The sequence below is a fragment of the Aptenodytes forsteri genome, unplaced genomic scaffold, assembly GCF_000699145.1.
Source record: "Aptenodytes forsteri isolate BGI_AS27 unplaced genomic scaffold, ASM69914v1 Scaffold164, whole genome shotgun sequence".
NCBI lineage: Eukaryota > Metazoa > Chordata > Aves > Sphenisciformes > Spheniscidae > Aptenodytes > Aptenodytes forsteri.
The window spans coordinates 4550887-4571893 of record NW_008795527.1 but is presented as its reverse complement, the minus strand read 5'-3'; the positions used below and the strand labels follow the sequence as shown (position 1 = coordinate 4571893).

The following is a 21007-nucleotide window of genomic DNA, read 5'->3' as shown; positions in this document are numbered from 1 at the left end:
ATAAAGTGAGAGCCTTAATTTGTAGGCTCTGAGAAACTGTGTATGTTGGAAAGATCATTTAGTCCATGCTGCTTTTCTTGGCAGATTTTTGTAGACCATCCTCAGAAAATGGCAGTCAGTTCTCAGCTTCTGAGTGATGGGCTTTAAATCAGATCCTTTGTGTTAGTCTCTTGGGTCAATTCAAAATTAACTGACTTGGCTTTTCATCAGTTAAAAAAAGAAATAAGACTAGATCTTCCCATCAGATTGTTTTCAGTCATAACTCAGTGCCCACATTTCAGCTATACTCATTTATAACAGCAGAAACTTTGCCCCACATGTTTTAAAAATGTGTCAAGTTGATTTTATAGGCAGTAGCATTATAATAAACTTCTCCAAACTTAATCAAGCTTACTGATTTATTTGGATAGTCAATAGTAGTATCTGATTTTCATTCCAGCGTGGATTAGAAACAAATTCCTCATACTTTGAATTATTTTTTTTATCAGATGTCTTGTTTTCTAGCCAACCCCTTACTGAGTCTGGACTCAGATTTGAAGATATAATCATCTGTAATTTGTAACATCAGATGCATATATTGTATATCAGTTTAAATCAGGCAGCTTGATCAGATTTGGAAGAAGTTATCATGATAACAGTACTACCACTTGCACTATCAGCTTGGCAGATTTCACAATATGTGGGACAGATTTTCAGTAGATAATTATCGGTTTGATTAGACTATCCCCATAGAATGCCTTTGGAGGGATTTTTAATCTCCAGGGGAAAAAAAAAAAAAGAAAGAAAAAAAAAAAGAAAGGAAAAAAAAAAAAAGAAAGAAAAAAAAAAAAGAAAGGAAAAAAAAAAAAAGAAAGAAAAAAAAAAAAGAAAGGAAAAAAAAAAAAAGCAAGCCCCCCAAAAGCCATGGAGAATCCCCTCACCACCCAGATGATTTTCAGAGAGACCTGAATCCAAGTTTCTGAAATGCCACCTTGCTGTTTGCAGTTCTACATTTCCTGTCTTGGCCTCTGCTTCCTGATGCCGAACAGCTACGTTTCTGAAAAAAACATTGAAGAACTCTGTGGGACGGATAATCTTGCTTCCTGGCCAACTTTACTTAGTAGAGGATTTACTAAATAGGAAGCAAAATAATAAAAAGGGGGAGAATGGCAGGACAGTGGGGAAGTTTTTACTTGGGCCAGGTGTGACATGGGGTAGAGATGAAGAGAATGTGAGGAAACCGAGAAGAAAGGAAGGCATGGAGCAAATAGCTAGTAAGAACAGGGCTAAAAACATCCAGCCAGTTTTGGGAAAAGGTTCCCGCTTTGACTCTGGCAGCTGAAATCTGTGGTTGAATATTTTCCCTCTGAATCCACATGACAGCATTATAACAGCCCTAAAAACATCATCATTATTTTGAACATCGTTATGACCTTTCCTGGAGGATGCAGAATCCCTATTGCTTGACAATACAGGGTACAAAAGAAATCCCTTCCTTTTTTTTTAGTATGAATTAGTTGGGAGAAGAGTTTGGGGGAGTCATCTTCCTCCGTGTGTTTTCTCTGAGGAACATTTTGTCAGGTGGTCAGTGCTGCCATTGTGTGGTGGAGGTGTACAAGTTCCTCCTTCCCAGAGGACTAAGCAAATGCAATGGACTATATGACCCGCTTGGATACATACATATCTCAAGGGAGTTGATGATGCTCAGACCATCCTACTGAGCATTGTCAAGGTGGCTTTTTCCTGTAGTGAGACAGGTTTGCATTATTTGGCTTTTGAAGAGGTATCCTATGTATCCTTGAGTATGTACTTAATAGAGATTTAATAAGTTATATTCAGTGTAGCAGCTAAAGAGCAGCTAATTATGAAAAACATATTACTGTAGAACTAACAGGCATGCAATAAAAACATCTATTACATAAATTGTTAATCCATAAAAAATGTGTTTCTGAGACCATTGGTATTTATTTAACGTACAATTACTGTCTAATTTAATCTAAATTAAATGCCTGGTTGAGACATGTAATTTGAAGTGTTACTGAGCTTCCTTCTCCAGTATTAAAAGCAAGAAATCAGCAGCTAATGCCTGGAGGCCAGATCTCCACCATTTAAATTCAGGTACCTCAACACCAACTTTCATAATTTCAGCCATTTGGAAAATGTTTTTCATAAGAATGTATTTGGCATTAAAATCTCCCTTTCCCCCTCACTCAGGGCCACATCCTGCCAACTGAGTCAAACCTCTGACTTAATCCAAATGAAGTTTTGATTGAATAAAAGGTCCTGAATTAAGACCTGAGAAGAAAATGTGCTTTCTTATCATAGAACACAAGCTTTGCAAAATGTTCTAGCTCCTGCCAGTGCTGGAAGGGTAAATTATCATTTGACTCCTGTATGGACATATTTATTTAGGACACATAGCCTGATGACTCAGGAAGTTATGTAAAAACTGACCCAGTTAATTTTAGATGCTATTGTTGGAAGAATATCAATGAAAATTAATCAAATAGTCACGAAAGAACCACAGGGAAGGAGCGCAGAACACTGGTGGGTAGACTTCTGGCAGCGATCATTGCAACAGTTTTAATGAGAGGAAAACACATTCTCAAGTAAATTAGAGCGTAATGACATGATTAAATGGTAAATAATAGTTAAATACATGCTTGGAGGTCCAGGACAGAGACTGTGGAGTTTTTGTGTTTTGCGTGTATTCCTCTCCAGGCTGCTCCGAGTAGCCAGAAGAGCTCACCAGAACTCTGCCTGTAATTTAGGGTCGGACTGTAGCTTTTAAGACGTTGAAGCCGAAAGAGCTGTCGGGGCCCCGCTGCTGAGGCTGAGAGCGCTGAGGCTTTCTTCATAATTCCAAAGCTTTGCCAACCTTTCGGTTGTTGATGTGTCCTTGTTCCTCCACCAGCCACCTCCCCTGAGCAAGGGCCAGCACCGTGGCTCTGCTCTCCTCAGCCTGCTGTCACCCAAAAAGTGACTGTGCAGGAGATATCTGCTCTCCTTATGCACAATCAGGGAGAGTGAAGGGGGCTGTCTTCTGCTGAGGCAGGTTTAGTCCCCATTAACTGGGTGTTTGCACATTTGCTGGCGAGCAAATTGAAGTTGCATATATGATTGTTTATGCAAAAAAGGAGTGCTGTGATGCTGGCTGGGAGTGTACCCTGTCCATATGGTTCCTTTCCCTGTCTGCTAAGGAAAGGATGTGAAAAGAATAACATTCACAAGTTGTCTTCATTCTCAAATGTTTCTTTCTCAAAATGGGAAGCTGTACATACAAACTCTGACTTGTTAGCTTTACTTCATCTGGCCGTAATACACAACGCAGTTGTGTGATGAGTCCATTGGAGGGGAACTGGCCTGGTTCAGAAGTCTTTTACCTGCTCTCTGTTTGCCAATTTCCATTTCAGGTTTTCAGGGTAAGGATACCTCAAAAACAAACATAGAAAACTGAAATAACTCCAGGTTCTTTTTTTATAGGGTTTAACATTTTCTTGGTTTTCAGTAAGTCCAGGTAGAGTATAGTTACTCCAGCAACTTTGGTCAAATGAGGCAGAAGCTTCACCTATGTCATTCCTTGCTGTTTGGCAGAACTAGAAGGAGCACATGGTGAGCTTGTCTGTTACAAAAGAAAAAAACCAAAACAAAACAGGGCTTTTAGTGGTATACTGGGAGATCAGTCCACTAAAAGCTGAATTACTTGCTTAGATGGTAATTCAAGTGATCAGCACACTGTGTCCTTCAATAACAGCCTGGCAGCTTGATCATTAGTATAATACTGTATTAGTTTTCTCTCTTTCTGCCTTCCCACAATAGAATATTTTCTTACATAAGGCTGAATATTGTATATAGCGCTGAAGGAGGGGAAAGGGTATAATTAAAGAGTACATGTTATGTCTTTGTTTTAAAAGTTTTTTACTTCATTCTTTAAATATATTATAATATATCTCATATATTTCTCATATCATTTTAAAATACTTTAAAATATTTTTACTTCAAAGGTTGGCAGATAACAGCTCATATACTGCGTATTTCTCCAATACGTAACATGGTTTATAATGGTTTCCATTTAAATCTAGTCTTTCTTGCTTAGATATACAATCGTGCACCCACAGGTTTTTTTGTCAGGAAAATGTAAACCAATTGGTGAGTAGGATTTTCAGAGCTACTTAGTAGTGTTTTAATATTGTTTCTTGTGTAAAACGAAGGTTTATCATTGTCTTTAGTAGGATCATAGCAAACAAATATTAAGTGCTTTTGCAAATTCTACCCTGGATGTCTAAATATTGGATCTGTGAAGGAAACAGGTACTTCTAATATTTAAATTACAGAAATTATGAGAATAATAGTTGGCACAAAACCATGCTCACAACATCATGGCACACTGCATGAGCCTAATTTTAAAAAATTCTGCTACTTCTCTGAAGTACAAATACACTGAGCACATCAAGAAGATTTAAGAAATACCCTGTATGTATAATCTTTTCTCATTTATTGACTGAAATTATTGGATTTTTAAATACTATTTTTTTTATTATTAATATGTGACATTTTTACTCACGTTTGTGAACACAAATAATTGTGGATACTGCCAGGGACATTTCAAGCCCTGATTAATAAATACCTGTCATTGAGTCAGGCACTCAGACTCTAAATGACCCGAAGGCACCTGCAGCCTCAAAGAAGCAATGCCTATTTAAGGTTGGACCGAAAATCAAGCACTGATGTTTTAACATGGCTTTCATTTTATAACTGAACTTTTTCTGTTTTTATAAAATGCCACTAATCTATAGCTGTTATGCACCACTGTGAAAGCATACAGTTTTAGAATATGGCATATCCAAACCGAAAGCATCTTTTAAAGCCAGCATCACAGCTGGCACCTTTGTCAGCAAGCACAATAGGAGGGCCAAGAACTGCTGCTGCTTTCTAGAAATTCATGTGAGTCTGAAGACCCAGGATTCAAAATGCTCGTCTGACTCCTTTCTCACCTTAGAGTTGGTCAGTGGGGCATCAAATATGTGCTTGATCTCCTTATATCAGGGGAGATGACTGATTCTTTTCATGGTGCTTGTTACTATTTTCTTCTTGTTTTTCTTAATTATTTGGCATGAACTACAGCCCATCTTAAAACCATTACTTGACTGGGATTCCTTTCTTTCCATTTTGTTACTTCTGCACTCCAGGGGATTTCCTTGAGGAAGCTAATATCTTTCCTAGGTTGCTGCAGTGACACAGGATCCAAGTTTCTTTGTTAAGAATTTCCATAACTCGTTCAGTCACAAGCAATGTTGGTACTGTTGGCTAAAGTTATTTCCTCCCTTTCTAGCAAGTTACCTTTACTTTCTCGGGGTAGATACAGTGAATAAAAGCCCCCATCATGTTGATTTGATTTGGCAACACTTTATCTTGTTACCATGATCTCTGTTGGGAAGGATGCTTTCTGTATGGCTCATTGCATGGATCCTGACTCAGCCGGGGATGATTACTATAACATTGATACTAGGAAAATCATTAGGAAACCAAGCAGACAAACTAACATTGTAACAATGTCTATGAGTTATATTATGTATAGTTGCCTAAAAGAAGAAAAAGGCATTGAGAGAGTCTTTACATTTATTGCCACACATACCTCAGAAAGTTACGATGTGGCAGTAGCAACATTTGCGGTCATACAAAATTTTCAAAATGTGCAGGGGAAACGTGGTAGAGCTTTCCCTTCTCCACAGAAGCTGTATAACGTGAAGGATAATGGTGTCTTAAAAGTGCTGTTGGATTTCTCACAGACCCAAAGGGTGAGCTGTAGATGTGGGGAGTCTACGCCTGTTCATTCTTCTTCATTTCCTTTAAATGCTGTATGCACGACTCACTTTACGCTGCTGGCACTCTCTTCTTATGAATCCGAAGATCACATGTGTAACGTGCAGACAGAAATAAATCCTGTAGGTAAAAGAAAGTAGAAATTGGCTAAAGATCAAAGGTTATCCTCATTCCACTCCTTCCTTCGCTTTTATTATCCTGTCTAAATTTGGTCTTTTGTAGAGAGGATTGGGTGGGGTTTTTTTAATGAGGAAAGGTTGAGCTTAAATGAGAGTTTAAGATTTTATTTGTTTTTCAACCCTGTATGTAATTTGAACCACAGTGTAGTTACTTTGCTAGAATCAAACCTGCAGTTCTTAGAGGGTATAGAAGATTGTGGAGTGGCTTAAGGAAACAATATTTCACCTCAAGTGTTCTGTGATCATCTATAGATTAAGTGGCAAACAGATCTTTTTTCTTTTTTCTTTTTTTGTCTGAACAGCTAAACCAAATCTGGTATCATTAAAGTCCCTATTCTAAAAACAATTGGGCAAGTGCTTAACAAAGTCCTAAGATGTAAATGGAACTAATTGTGTGATCATTTGTTTGCCAGATCAAGCCTTAAGTCTGTGCCTTGGAAAATTCCTCTAGAAAATATGCTTGTAATTTTTGTAGTTTTTAATTTTTTATTACATTCTTCACTGGAACGTAATAAAAAGATGTTGATTTTCCTGTCTTCATAGAGCCCCAGGCTTTAGGAGGTACCTTCTAAATGCTTTATTTAAAGCTATGAAATGCACTGGAATAAGTAGTGATCATCAGTAGAGCAACTAGAACAGACCAAGTAGAAAAGTTAAAAACAAGATATGGAGCGTCTTTAACTTCAATAGTTTCAAAGCTTTATTCATCATTACTCACTTAAAGGAGGTTAATCAAAAATGATAGCTGTCCCAGGAAACTACCACAAAACTTCTCTCCAAAATCTTGCCTCCAAATTAACATTTTTTCTTGCAATTTTTTCTTGTCATTAAAACTGAAATAAATTAATTTTACTTGAATCACAGGTGAAAACTTTGTGGTAGTGTTTATGTAGTTATAGATCACCACATAAAATGAAGTACCATCATTTTTGGCTGTGGTGCAGAATTGCTTAGAACATTGTTGGTCAGGAGTGAGTGATACTCGTAGAGATATCTACGAAGTTCTGGACAGTTTCAACTTATACCAAAAGCTTGAATCAAAATTAATGATCCAGTTGTTACTGCTGCCTCCAAAAACACTTCAAAATAGAGCTAAGAAGTTACATATGTTTCCACTATTTTTCACTCCATGGTTGTACATTATACTCAAACCCCAAATACAAAGGAAGAATCAATTTGTAAATAAAAAAATAATCTGAAAAATACAATTACTTTTAATTATAGTATCATAGCTTAACTACAAATATTATTTGTCATATTGATGCCATAAGTGACCAGGGTTATGTCAGATATCTCTGAATAACATGGGTATATGTTACACTGACGTGCAAATAGGAAGAGAATCTGGGGTAATAATGGTTAATGACGGTAAGAAGAGAGACAACTTCATGTTTCAACTAATCTCCAGCTATTAGGGATCAGCATGAGGGACATTATCTCACATCTGCCTCATACAAAATTCCATATACCTAACTCCAAAGCATCTGGTGTGGACCATAGTCAGAAACAGAATACTGGACTAAATATATCCCATGCTCCCTGTGCAATATCCTTGAGCTTTCTACATTCTCATGCAGCAGATGTGAAATATGTCAGTAATATCTGTTCTGCTTTAATTATTTGCACTACTGTATTTGAATACTAGGTTTTGGTCACCTAACCGAGCAATTGCTGAAGCTAGCGGATGGCCGTGTGGTGCTGGCACTGGAGGGAGGACATGACCTTACTGCCATCTGTGATGCATCTGAAGCCTGTATAAACGCCCTTTTAGGAAATGAGGTAAAACATAAATCATCGTAGGTGGAGAGAATGATCCAAGTTTGCTGAAACGCCTATCTTTGATTTTCTTTTAGTAACAATAGCATCATTCCTTTTTTCATTTGGTATAAAAACCATGCAATTTGAACATGTCTTAGAAATGAGCAGACCTCAGATGAGCTGGTTTGGATAAATACCACTAAATTAAATGATTATATAAATCCTTTAGTGTTGCCTAAATTATTCCCAGTTCTGAGTAAGATTTAATACCTCAAAATTGCTTTTGGTGATATTGTGCTGAATACCAGACTTGACATCATCGGTAGTCATTGGTGTGCATATCATCTATCAGGATCAGACCTTCCAGCCAACTATAATGGAAAAAAAATGGCTTTTGCAAGATATCTGGTAGTCTTAGGAATTGGATATTGCAAAGACACATCTTTTGCAGTATTTTGAGACTTCACCTGGCATATGAAAGAACATATTTCAGAGGCTTTTGAAATTGAAGAACATGAATAAAAATGTGTCCAAGACTTCAAAAAAAATTTTTTTAAGTTATAAATGAAGATTCAGGTTGATCTGTACGTAGTTTAAATGGAGTGTCCAAGATTTATCAAACTCTGTATATATTATTTAAAAACATTTGACAGTGGACTATCAGACTAAGTAAATATGAGTACGTGCTATTTATGTACACAAACACAAGATAAACATTCATATTAGTGAAAATCGGTTTTGTTGTCCACTAGAAAATATCTCTTCTCCTACAAATATGGTGAGAAGGAAAATAAGCTTGCTGAAGGTGCAGCCAAAATCATTTATGAAAGGGCAAAATCCTTTACCATAAATTGTGAATTTTGCAAGATCTTGTTATAAAGTGCAGTGTGTTACTTTTTTTTCCTCAGGGGAATTGGTAGTAACTATATAATCTCTCCAATCAAATGTATTAGTGCCAAACTGCAAGCTAGTCTGCCAGTTCCCTTCCACTTCAAGACTTCATACCTATGTGAATATATGTGAAGTAATGTGTCTTCTGATGGATATTGGATAGAAGGATTTTCTAAATGTTCTTTTTAACCTTTGCTTTTTATCTTTATGACCCATTGAGAAAAAACATTTTTATGCTTATTATTTTTTACATTATACATGCAATTAATAAAGTGATAGCTTTTTCAAAAATATTCTCAGAAATTTAAAGAAGTAGACATGTCCACACACACACAAAAAAGCTTTCATGGGGTTTTATCTACTATTACCTTTGACAAGTCCCATAAGGAGAGTTTTCCAGTGTGGTGACATGCACTATTGAAATAGATGCTCAGCTCAATGTTGGTCCTTTTATGTAGGTGCTGAAATATGGATTACAAAACCTAGCTTGAGGTATTTGACAATCTTAGTGAATGCAGCATTGCCTTCCTGATCAGCTGCCATTCCAGGGCACTCTCATTGATATTCTCTGTCCTCATCTTCCCTGTGGTAGTATCTTATGGCATCAGTGGCTTTTCATAGCCCTTCTAAACCCATTCTCTGAAATTTGCACCCTTGTGGGACTAATGCAAATGGTACAATGCTGGTAATATGATGTGTCTTCCTCTGTGTAGGTACCTGGGTCCCTCTATCCAGTTGTGACCATTTGGTGGTGCTACCCATTTATGAAAACTGCCTTGTTTTATTTTAACACTATATCCCACCCAACTACTATTTCTGCTGTCACTGACTAGCCATTATCCAAGCAAAAATATTGGTTGTGAGAAAAAGGAATGAGATAAGTGTACTGGAATAGAGGCTTTCTTCCATTTTATTTTAGAGTAACTAGAGACTGGGAAATTAGATAAACTGTGAGTCTATCTGTTTGCAAAATGTAGCTAAGCAAATTTCAGGAGAGACAAAAATTCAATAACTGAGAATAAAGACAAATATAACCATGTAGCCATTTTTAATTCACTCATAAAAGAATATGATCATTAATAACTTGAAACATCTCATGCAATAAGCATTATGCTCATGTGCTCTTACTCAAAGCTTTGTCTTCAGGGACATGCATTAAATGGTCTGGTGCAGCAGAATTTCAAAGAGAAAATATGCTGTGGCTGCTAAGAAGAGAAAAATACTCCAGAGAGGATGTTGTTACCAGCACTACCATAAGAAACTGATGTTTGCTTAAAAGAATAAGTAAAGGTGTTGCCGAGGAGCAGACACTAATGAGGAAGTCTGATACCCAGTTAGCAGTTAGAAATCAGCACGTCTGTTGACATCTACAGATTTATGGCAATCTACACCACATGGCCCATAGCATATACATTGCTTGATTTCAGCATAATATTCATGAACTTGCACAGCAAACTCCAAGTGTGTTCCTGCCAAGGACAGAAAAAAATGTTTCTCGTCAAACAACCAATTATTGTAATTTGAGGATGCATTCTTCCTTGAATGCAATTCTTTACAGGTGATTAATAGGATAATTATAACTTATTATCTGCCCTTCACTTGTACAAATAATGGTATGTAGTGCAAGCCTAGTTTAAAAACATTGGCAAGATGAACTTCAGTTTCTAAACACTACACATGTAATTGAACTCAAATTAGAAAGGTTGGGAAAGGCCTTTGTAAGGTACTCTGCAGTTTGTCAGATGTATTTATTCATGTGCTGAGGATTAGAATTCATAAACATTTTGCAGGTTTTTTTGAAAACTTTTTCTTTTCTTTTGTTGTTTTTGGCCAGGACTTGTCAATACAGAAAGTCACTGCTTCATATGTTCTATTACCAGCAGAATAACATTTTTAAAAAAGAGTAATTGTAAAACTAGCCACAACTTCCAACTTTCATGGAGAGCTGGTTTCATATGCAGAGGTAACATCAAACTTAGAAGTGAAAAATGCTTTCTTTTTTTATTTGTCTCTGAACACCAAGAAGGAAAATAGGTTGACATCCAAAATAGATATATTTTGCTCTTAGTTATATGTCGCCTGTAGCACAGTGATCTGTTTAGCAAGATAACTTTTTACTCTTCTCTTAGCAAATTCAAGTGGAGCCACTAGGAAAAGAATACACTATCAAGTTAATCTTCTTTAAATAACTTGAGCATGGCACAGGAAATTCCTGCATACAGTTGTTGATTTTGAAGACTAACCAAAAAAACTATTAAAAAGGTCTCTTTTTCTTGGAAGAGCTCAGAATTTAAATGAGCTATCAGCCCCATCTATGTGTGGTCAATACTTCTGAACTTCTCTGCAGAAGTACTTTTGAACATTAATTTGAACATTAATTTGACAGAAACACAAATGGGATTATAATTGTTGGTTTTCTCTGATTGGAGGTACTTCTATTGTTAATTGTTTCTTTCTAAGACCCAGTTCTCTAAATAGAGGTGCCTAGTGCCTTTTTAGATACCTTAGGGTATCCAGGACATCACCCCAGGAATGGTAGATCTAACACAGAACTTAGAGGAGATCCACACCCTTTCTGAGTGGGAACTGGAGATTAGGCAAGACACCCTATAGTATCTGAAATGGCTCAATCTGGTTTGCTTGTGTGAATCCCTCCTTAAATGATGAGAAAACTGAAAAGGAAATTATTAATTAGAAAGTTGACACATAAAATTATTTAAAAAAAAAAGTTCTCAAGGTCTCAGGTTTTCTTGTCCATGCTTCTGTGTACAAGCAGAAAATTTCCATGTCACTTTGAGAAAAATCCATTTGACCATTTGCAGAGCTAATTAGGAGCACCGTAGGTTATCTCCTTGGAAGGAAATCTTCCTAAGAGGTGAGAAGAGATTAAGCAGCTGGATTCCCTTGAAATCCAAAATGAAAACATGGAAATCCTTCTGGCAGGTAAAAAGGCAGGATGAGCATCAGTTGCTTTAACATATCCCTGAATTTTCTCAACATGATTTGAGAACTTGTCCATTAAAAGAGCACCTGTCAAAACAAAGGAAATGATGGATTCAGATAATTAGAAAAGAGGCATTGCTTTTAAACCTAAGCATTTCTGAGATGATGATATACTCATGCTTAAAATTCAGTTCTCTCATTTATTGTGATACTCTTGAAATGATTCTACAGTTTTTCGCAGATTGGTTGTATAGTTTCAAATACTTATTTTTAAAGCATATATAGATTTATATATTACTTCAATTAAGAAAACCATTAAATGTTAAGATTTGTATGTTATTCCAAGAAGTGTGTGAAAATTGGGTTGAATATTGAGATCTTTCCCCAAAATCTTTGCCATGGAGAATGGAAATTCCAAACTAATTTGTCCGTCCTAGCTTCAGTGCTATAAAGACCTCTGCTCTGCCTTTTGGTGCCAGGTGGTGGTGAGTAAGGCTGCTCTATACATGCAAGGATAGGTTCTGGTTTCTTTCTTCCACATTACTTTTGAAGAGGCACTACTTGGATTTAAAAAGCCCTCAGGGATAAGCTTTCCTTGAGTTCAGTATCCTAAATCCTGCATCTTATTTCCAACATAAATTTCCATGTGTTCTGTTGGGTGTTCTTATGCAGCCAGAGGGAATGAGGAAGGATTCTTTCAAGCACAAAACTCTTTGAGTCAAAAACTGAGGATTTAGTTCTTCCTTCACACCATCCCTTTTCAAGCAGCCAGGTGGGATATTTCCATGGGACATAGAAGTCAGTCTCACATCATGGTCCCTCTGACCTGTCTACAGGTTTGGGCAGTGTCTCCTAGCTCTATCTACATGGTACAGCAGTTTGCCATGGTCTATAACAAGTGATAATTAGTCACAGACGGGGTCACGCTCTTCTTTGCATAGAGGAAACAGAGAAGTGCAGTCCACAGTGTGCTTTGCCCAGCGGGACCCTGCAACAAAGGCACACAGAAGATGCATGTCTGCTCTCATTGACTGTGACGGCCAAGGCTGAATTTGGCCCTAAGTGCAAAAACATTTCTAAGTGACTAAATTTAACATCTTCTAGTAAATATTCTTCTGGCTTGAATTTCAGTCTGAAGTAGAATTTGACAAAACATTGTGATTGGTTGGCTCCCAAGCATGCTTGAAAACTTATACTGGACGATTTTCTTGCAGAGTGTGAAGTATGTGCTTCTTTCTTGCAATCTGTTGAGCTGGCATTTAGGAGGGGATGGTAATTTAAGTGGAAAGCTCGTACTCTGCAGCTTTCCTGCTGATGATGAAAAGTTGGCATTTTTCTCCTTTGTGGAATTCAGTGTGAATCTGGGGCTGCTGGCCAGTTAGGCAGTGAGCTCTGCCAAGAGGGCCTGGACTGCGTTAAAAAGGGGTTATTTGCCAGAACAGGTAAGCATTTCTCTCTCCAAAATGGAGATATTCATGGAAGTGAATATGGCCTGAGATCAATTTTAAATTGCATGGTAAACTTGGTCACAATCTCACATCCTCATTGTTAATCTGAGTCTAATACTAGAAAATAATTAACACTGAGTCTAAGCCACCTGTCAACTGCTGCTTGCATAAACCCAGAGTCCAGAAATTGGCCCAGAAATAGAGAATTAGATGGAGTAGGAAACAGCAGCAATGTATGTGCCAGAGGTCAGGATGGTGACATCAAAGTCCCCAAGGTGGGCAGTGCTAGTCAGGAAGTGGTTTGGCCAAGGAAACAGAGAATATTCTGATTCCAAAGTTACATACCTCCAAGGCATTCCTTGTTTTTTGGGGACTGGTAGGTGCTAATGACCCTTTGTGCCTTTGAACCTATTCCCTACTGAAAACTGACTCGTTTATGTACCGCATTGTAACAGTGGATCACAAAAATACCTGCCTAAAGTGCTTATATACAAACAGAAAGTGCAGAAACTTTGAGAAGATTGCTAATATAAGAACACAGAGGACCTGTGAGATCTTTGAACTTAGTCCTCTGTAATCATAGGCAACCCTAGGAGCAACAAAGCCCAGTCTTGGTGCTGATATGCTTCTTGCACAGTTTATCCAGGAAAGGGAGGTTGTAGCGCTTCCTCCTGCAGCCTAGACATCCCTGAGGAGCCTGTCTGCCTTCTCCCTTTCCTCTGCTTCTGTCAGGACTCTTTATGCTCCTTACCTTATGCTTGCAATTGTCTCACTTTTCAGTTATCTCTAACTGCACTCTACAATAATCTTCACTGAAGCTAATCTTGGTGCTTTAAGACATGACAGTACTAAGGACAATACAGATATTGTTAGATTTTCTAGATTTTCCAGCTCAGTGCAGACTGCTGTAGTTTCAGATTCTCTCCATGTTCCCAAGGATCATTTCAGATCACCTTCTGGGCACGTGAAATTTCCGTCATTAATTCCTTCTTCAAGCATTTGTTGATATGCCTCTGGCAGACTTTGGCGGCCTGAGTGATTTTTGTCCACTTACATTGTTTTTCCTACTTTGAAAATTATTAGTGGACACAGTTTCTACTTTCATCTGCTACTTTGGGCACAAAAGCCCAATTCAGCCATGTAAAAGCTTTGAAAATGTGACCCTTTGTGTCTGGTCCAAACTGTCTCTCCAGTGGTTTGGTTATTTCTGCACTGACTTGAGCTGCTCTTCTCTGAAAGATTTCTTTCCTGACAGTGTACTTCCAGTGCTTTTTTCAGCTTCCTTTCTGTTAGCTTCCAGATTTAATAGACTTCATGATCTGAATGCCACTAAGTGTAGGAGGGAAGGTGATGGTGCCATATATGCCAGGTGTAGAGTAATTTCTTTTGTTCGCTGTTGGGTCTAACTGCTGGTATTTTCCGGGGGCACCCCTCAGTCTATACAGTTGTATCCAACCAGTGGATAGCTGCCAACAGAAATCATTCTTTCAAATGCAGACAGCCTCATTTCAAAGTGTGTAGAAATAGCTGCCATAACCCACTGGCTTTATTTCTGCAGTGTTTTTGTAACGGTACTGCATTTGGGCTGAACAAGGTCTATGATGTAATGAACTTACTTCTGGAGCCTGATAAGGTTTCCCTGATATGGAAGAGGATCCAGGTTCTGCCTGGCTATCCCTAAGGGTGAGGAGGCAGAATAGCTCTGGAGCAGAAGCTGAGCTTGGGTTACAACATGAAAGTTTTGTGGAAAAAATTGTTAAGGAAATGATCAATGACTATTATATTCACATCACCTGCAGATCTGTTAGTAGAGCTAACAGATGGAGTAATGATTGGGATAATTGTTGGATGTCTGACACTTTTTCTTCTTTTCTTTAGTAATTCATCATCGTATCCTGATTTCTAAAAACACCTCTGCCATTTCTAAATATTCATCTGATATGTCTAATATTCAAATGTATCCTACTCGTTAAACAATTTATTTCTGTACTGAAAAATAAAGAGGTGTCATTGATATATTAGGAAAAATCAAGACAATTTTTTGCCTCCTGCAAAAATCCAGCTCTGAAGAAGGCAGCAAAATATTCACCTTTTAATAGGAAATCTCCTCTGTCTATCTCTGCATCAGCTGCTCCCAGCTTAATAATTAGTACAAGAGGTCTGCAGAAAGAATCTCAAGGTACTCAAAGGCAAAACAAGACACAGCTCTCAGATCTTGCAGTCTGGCAATTCCTTACCTTGTACTATTATTCCTATTGTTATAGCCTGGAGCTATTTTGTCCTACTTCAGGGGAGTGAAATGGTTGTCAAAGCCTTAGGAATTAGGAAATTGTCAAAACAGAACCTTAAGCTATTGTTCACTTCCCCTTCTGTGTTCCTGCACCCAGTACAACCAAACAGAACTTCAGGATTTTGTTCTCTTCCTGGCCAAATGGTAGATTGCTTTAAACAGAAAGTAACAAGTGATAAAAGCAAGTGCTATTTATCTATATAACCCAAGGTATGGATTATTAAGATTATTGTACAGATTATTGTTTTAAAATCTGTGAAGCTTGGTCTGTTGGTAGGCATTTTCATAAACACACAGTTTTCCCCCAGGTACCTGCAAGAGTTACCAAACAGAGTAACCTATGAAGATCGTGAAGTAAATGTGGTTTAAAAATTGCAAATGTATCTGTAAATGTTATTTTTACTGTAATTGCTTTCTTCGTTCTAATCCATGATACATATTAGATAGCAACAATCTTCCTTTGCAGTTTGGCCTCCTCGGTAACCAAGTAGAGTTGGGACCCAGTTAGATCCTACCAGCACTTCTATGCACACTTGCTCACTGCCCAGAATGGAGTGATTTATGCTATTTGAAAAAAACCCATAGTGCTATTGTTTGTAGCCACAAGGAAATCTTCCAGCTGCAATCCCCTATGGGATTCTAAGGAAATAATGACATGAACAGCCCTATTCATTTTAGTTACCAGGACTCCAAAAGACTGGTGATATTTGCAATGTCTTTATCACTGACAGGCATTTGCTGCTGATCATAATGGTAAGATCCCAGAAGTTCTGGGATTTGTAGCTGAGCTTGCTTAAAATAACTACTAAGGGAGTATCTACACTGCAGTTCCTTCCCACTTTCTGTACTTGGATCAAAGCTGATTTTATCTAGTTGGGTGGGTAGCAATGCAGCAGTAGCAACCCGGAGGACAATGTATGATGGCTACTGAACTATTAACTTCACAGAGGAAGCTCCTTGGGTGGGCTTCACTTGACCTAGTTTAAAGTAGACCAAGGCATGCTTAAGAAAGGAGTTTTGTCTGCAGTACAGATGTCTCCTGTCAACGATGGTTGAACTTCCTTAGCTTTAGAGAAGAGAGATTGGTATTGATATCACTCTTCCTTGTCTACCTTGACACGGTTGCTACTCCTGGCTCCGCAGGAAGCAGCCTTAGCAGGCTATGCAGGGAAGCGGAAAAACTGGCTGGACTCTAAGCATAGTTCAAGGAGAATATAGTTATTATAGTACAAGAAGAGGCGTTTAGCCCAAACAATCTTTTACCCTTTTTCTAGGAGGTGGACAAAAAAGCACGTGGATTACTTTCAAAATAGAATTTGCTTGGTATATCTATACATTGCAGGGCAAAAATAACTGTGTAGTAACTGAACGCTTCCTTCTGCTAATTTACTATGATGCAGCCCTACATAAAGACTATACAATTAAAACTGGCTAATTAAAATGCAGCTGACTATAAAAAACTTACTTAGAGAACTCTTACTGCTGATCTGCATAACCATTTTTTATCTACTACTTTATTTGAAATTAATGTAAAACTAGTAAAAGCAGCTGTGTTTTATGGCTTTCCCTAAAAATATTAAAATGTGTAAGATGGTTAGATGTAATAACACCAGAAAAATAAAGATAATAGAGTGCACACTTTGGTTCCAGTGTGGCTTCAGCAAGGTTTTGTTTGGAGTGCCCAGCTGCGTATACAGACGCAGTGGAATTTGGTTTGTGAGGAACCTACAAAAATTACACAAATAACTAGCATTTTTTTAATGAATAATACACAGACATGCACCTGCTTCAGAGACTCCATAGATTAGTCTTGCAGCCAATAGAAAAGCCCCTTGGAATTCAATTACATGGCTGGAAAACAGAAAACAAAATCATGGCTATACTTTTAGAACTGATTCCAGCAAAATGTTAACCAGTTCTTGGGCTGAGCTTTTCCTGAGGATTAGTTTGTTTCAGTTTGTTTTACTTCCCTGTGGCTTATTGAAAATTTATATTATTCTATTTTATTCTTGCAGCTGGAGCCTCTCCCGGAAGATATTGTGCACCAAATCCCCAATATGAATGCAATAGCTTCTTTAAAAAAGACCACTGAAATTCAAAGTATGTTTCTCAGTTTGGGTTGGTGGGTTTGGGGTATTTTTTATTATTAATTAACGTCACAGACATTAAACTATTGTTTCAGAGGAAAGAGTGAGCAAATGTTTTGTGTATAAACCAACATGCTGTGTCTAGAATATATATATATGCTTTTTTTTCTGTTTCTTTGACATCTCTTAGTTTCTGCTATGTATTTAGCCCTGAAAAAATAACCCATTGAAATTATTTAGAGCTTTCTGATTCCTGAATATTCCCAAATCTTTCCATTCCAGAGCAGCTTGGATGAAATAGATGTTTGTCAGTGAGGGACAGGAACAGACAGGTAAATTACAGCTCTAAAAAATAGTTTCTTCAGATTCTGTTTGTGCAGCCCTTTACAAGTTACTCGCTTTGAGATGTATAGGAGCTTGAGATAAAGTTAAAAAGCTCAAAATAGGCACTGATCCATGAAACAATGCTAACAAATACATGATTTTATTCTGTTTCTGATGCAGAGGGTATTTGATTGCTTCACTTGTGCGCCCTGGCCCCAAGCCTTTACTACCCAGATGCTTTAGGGCATTTGCTCTGGTCTCACTGAAAAATTTTCTCTTTGCCATCAGTTGCCTTAATCCAACTGAGCAGACTTCCCTTAAATTCTCTAATCTTCTGCTCTCTGCCATTTTACCGAGGCAGTGAGAGCTTCCTGACTTCTACTGTTTGCTGGCTCCTTAACAATAACAAATGGATAACAAATGTTTTGCTTCATGCTATATGAATCACAAATAATTGGGATTCATCTGTATAAAATAAATGCAGTTTTTAAAAGGGACACCATGTATTATCCATTGATCATGTGGTAATTATCAAGCTGATTTTAGTTGTAAAGTGGCAATTAAAATTCATCGTAGGTATATAATTCATCCTTCATATACAGTAGTCACCCAGATATGCAAATGATCTAAGTAAATCAACTGTATATGATAAATTCCAGCAAGTCATTTTTGCTGGGTGGTATGTCCTAGGGTAGCTCATGAGTTAGTACCTTCCTAAAAATCTCCTGTTAATGGTCTGGAAGAAATCAGCAAGTTAAGGAAATTCATGTACTATGCAAGATAGAGAAGATTTGCAAATGATAATAAGGACGGAAAGCTGCATACAGGCCACAGACATTAAGAAAGAATATGCAATTCTGTTTGAAATAAGACACGTATTTAATGAAAATGGATCTGAAACAAAAAAAGGGTGAATTGAGAAAAAAAATAATTAATACTGGCTTCAGAAAGGCATAGTGTCTTACTAGAAATACACACAAATGATGGCAGTTCAGAAAGAAGGAATGGATTTAGGAACAAATATGTAGTGTGTGTCTAAAAATGTAGTTCAGAGCTCTGCAGAGTGGCTTAACTTTGCTTGTTCAGAACAAGCTTAGGTCTGAGCTGAGCTGGTACAGTCACAGCAGTCCAGTGGACTGTTCTCCTGAAACGAAGTCAGACTGCTCAGGGTTTGGAGTTATTTATACACAATATTCTGTCTTTTCTTCCAGCTATTACCTAAAAGGTTATGCATACATCATTTTGTCTGGAGAGAGACCAAGTATTAGAGAGGAATGTGCTTGGATGACGGAAAGGAGCACTGGGGAAGTTTAGTGCAGCTTTATAGGGGATGCATATTTAGATGGAATTAAGAGAAGCAAGTACACGTTGAATATTAGAGGGAATTATGCGGGCTGAAAAGCATTAGGTTGTGGGGTAGCACCTCGAGAGATCCTGAGAAAGCCTGATTTGTTTGAATGATTGCTTGCATGTATATTGAGTCTGTATTTCTGTGATCCAACATTGATAATGAATATTAGCAATATTTTAGACAAAAAAAGTCCCTCTTCTGTGTTTGCTGCAAAAAATTGAAGATACAATACTTACTTAGACAATGAGAGGAAACAACTTTTTTCTAACTAGAATGGAATTTGTATAAATGTTTTGTTTGTGACAGTGATCCAAAGCTTCTTTGGAAATATAATACATTTGGAAGTAGTAGTTCCCACACCCATGTAATATGCTATTTCTAAACAGTCCTGTTCACTAGCTTGAATACCACCCCCAAACTGTTTTTTTCAAGCAAGCCATGGTACGGCATGTCCGAATCTATCTGTGAAAGGCAATTACAAATGCCTGTAGCAGTGACAGAAACATTCACTTTTATTATTTCCTGGTAATAATCAGTGCTCCCACAAATCTTTGAGGGAGACTTAAGCACATTTTCATGCTGAAAGCCAAAGCATACCTAGAAGACTGATTTGGTTTCATAGTTTGTTCTTGCAAGCCGTGATTGCTCTTCAAGTTTTGTATGAATGAAACCAGTAGTATGCTTCATTCTTTCCCCTGAGCTCCACCAAGTTCTTCTCAATGAATGTAACAGGACTGGTAGAATTTCACATTCCAGTAGAAATGACATTTTCAGAGATGTGAGCAGTTTGAGGCAGATGCTTTTTGAGCTCATTTAATTGTCAATCCACAGCATACCTAGGGTTTCTAACAAAGCTTCTTTGCAGCTGCATGCTGTGATTGCCTCTCCGTTCCACAAGACTTTGCCTACAAATCTTTTGGTTGAGCACACATGCAAGCCCCGTACGTTTTGTGCACAACATATAAATGTTGTTCTTTATAGCTTGCAAAGCTGTTCTGCTTACCACAGGTGTAAGGTACAGCTTTCTGATTTTAAAGAAAAATCTACCATTGCTTTTTCACAAGCATCAGAAAGCCCTCTTTGCATGAGGTACCTGCTGCTACCTGGATGCTATTCCTAATTGGGACTGCTTTAAAATTTCCTCCCACAAACCACAAACACCCTGCCATGCATTCCCCTTCTCCAAGACTCTCCACTGCAGCATAGATGCTGCCACCTGCTTCCTGGCCTGACTCTGCTCTCCCTCTTTATTGCTGAAGCCCCTCTCATAACACAATTCTCAATGCAGGGAAAGAAGGAAAATCACAGATCACTTGGGAGTGAAGGGCAGTTAAATGGGCACAGAGAGCCCACTAATATGCTTGAATTGGCCCTGAGTTTTAGTGTTACAAGAAAGTCAGGATCTAGGGGGCAGCTGGTGTGTGAGCCTATGTGTGAATGAACGAATGCGATGTAGCAATCCTCACTGATGCTGTTTTATTGTTGCTGCAGGAGAACAACACAGTGGTAGCTGGTTACTAATATTTTATTTTACGAATAAAAGCCCTTGAAAACTCCAGCAGTGAACATGGGTTCATTTCTTTTATAGGCAAGAGGGGGTATTATTCCCATGCCAACAGATTTGATTTTCTTGCACATCTGTTCTGCAACAAAAACCCCACCCACTCTGTGAACATTTAGCTCATAAATTATAGGGTTTGAATTGGGTGTATATTGCAATGACTGACTTTTGCACATATGATCTGTGAGAACATTGTGGAATGCTCATATAACTTTTTTGTTTGTTTTTAGTGTATTTTTTAATGAATAGAGAATATGGTCTCTGAGCAGAGTAATAATAGAGAATACTTTTGTCTTGTTTTTATAAAATTTGCCAGGCTCCAATCATTGAGCCTACTGTTATGTACATAACTTTTTAGCTGTGTCTTTCATGC

General features: G+C 37.8%; 1 protein-coding gene across 2 annotated transcripts in view; it reads left to right on the top strand.

The window, feature by feature from the left end:
• HDAC9 (histone deacetylase 9) overlaps positions 1 to 21007 on the top strand; it is a 460761-nt gene that overhangs the window by 428517 nt on the left and 11237 nt on the right. For both annotated transcript variants that reach the window (XM_009282056.2, XM_019472795.1), the window contains 2 exons: positions 7627 to 7760; positions 17327 to 17411. In XM_009282056.2, coding sequence (XP_009280331.1) covers positions 7627 to 7760; positions 17327 to 17411 — 219 coding nt within the window. The remainder of the gene's footprint in view (positions 1 to 7626; positions 7761 to 17326; positions 17412 to 21007) is intronic.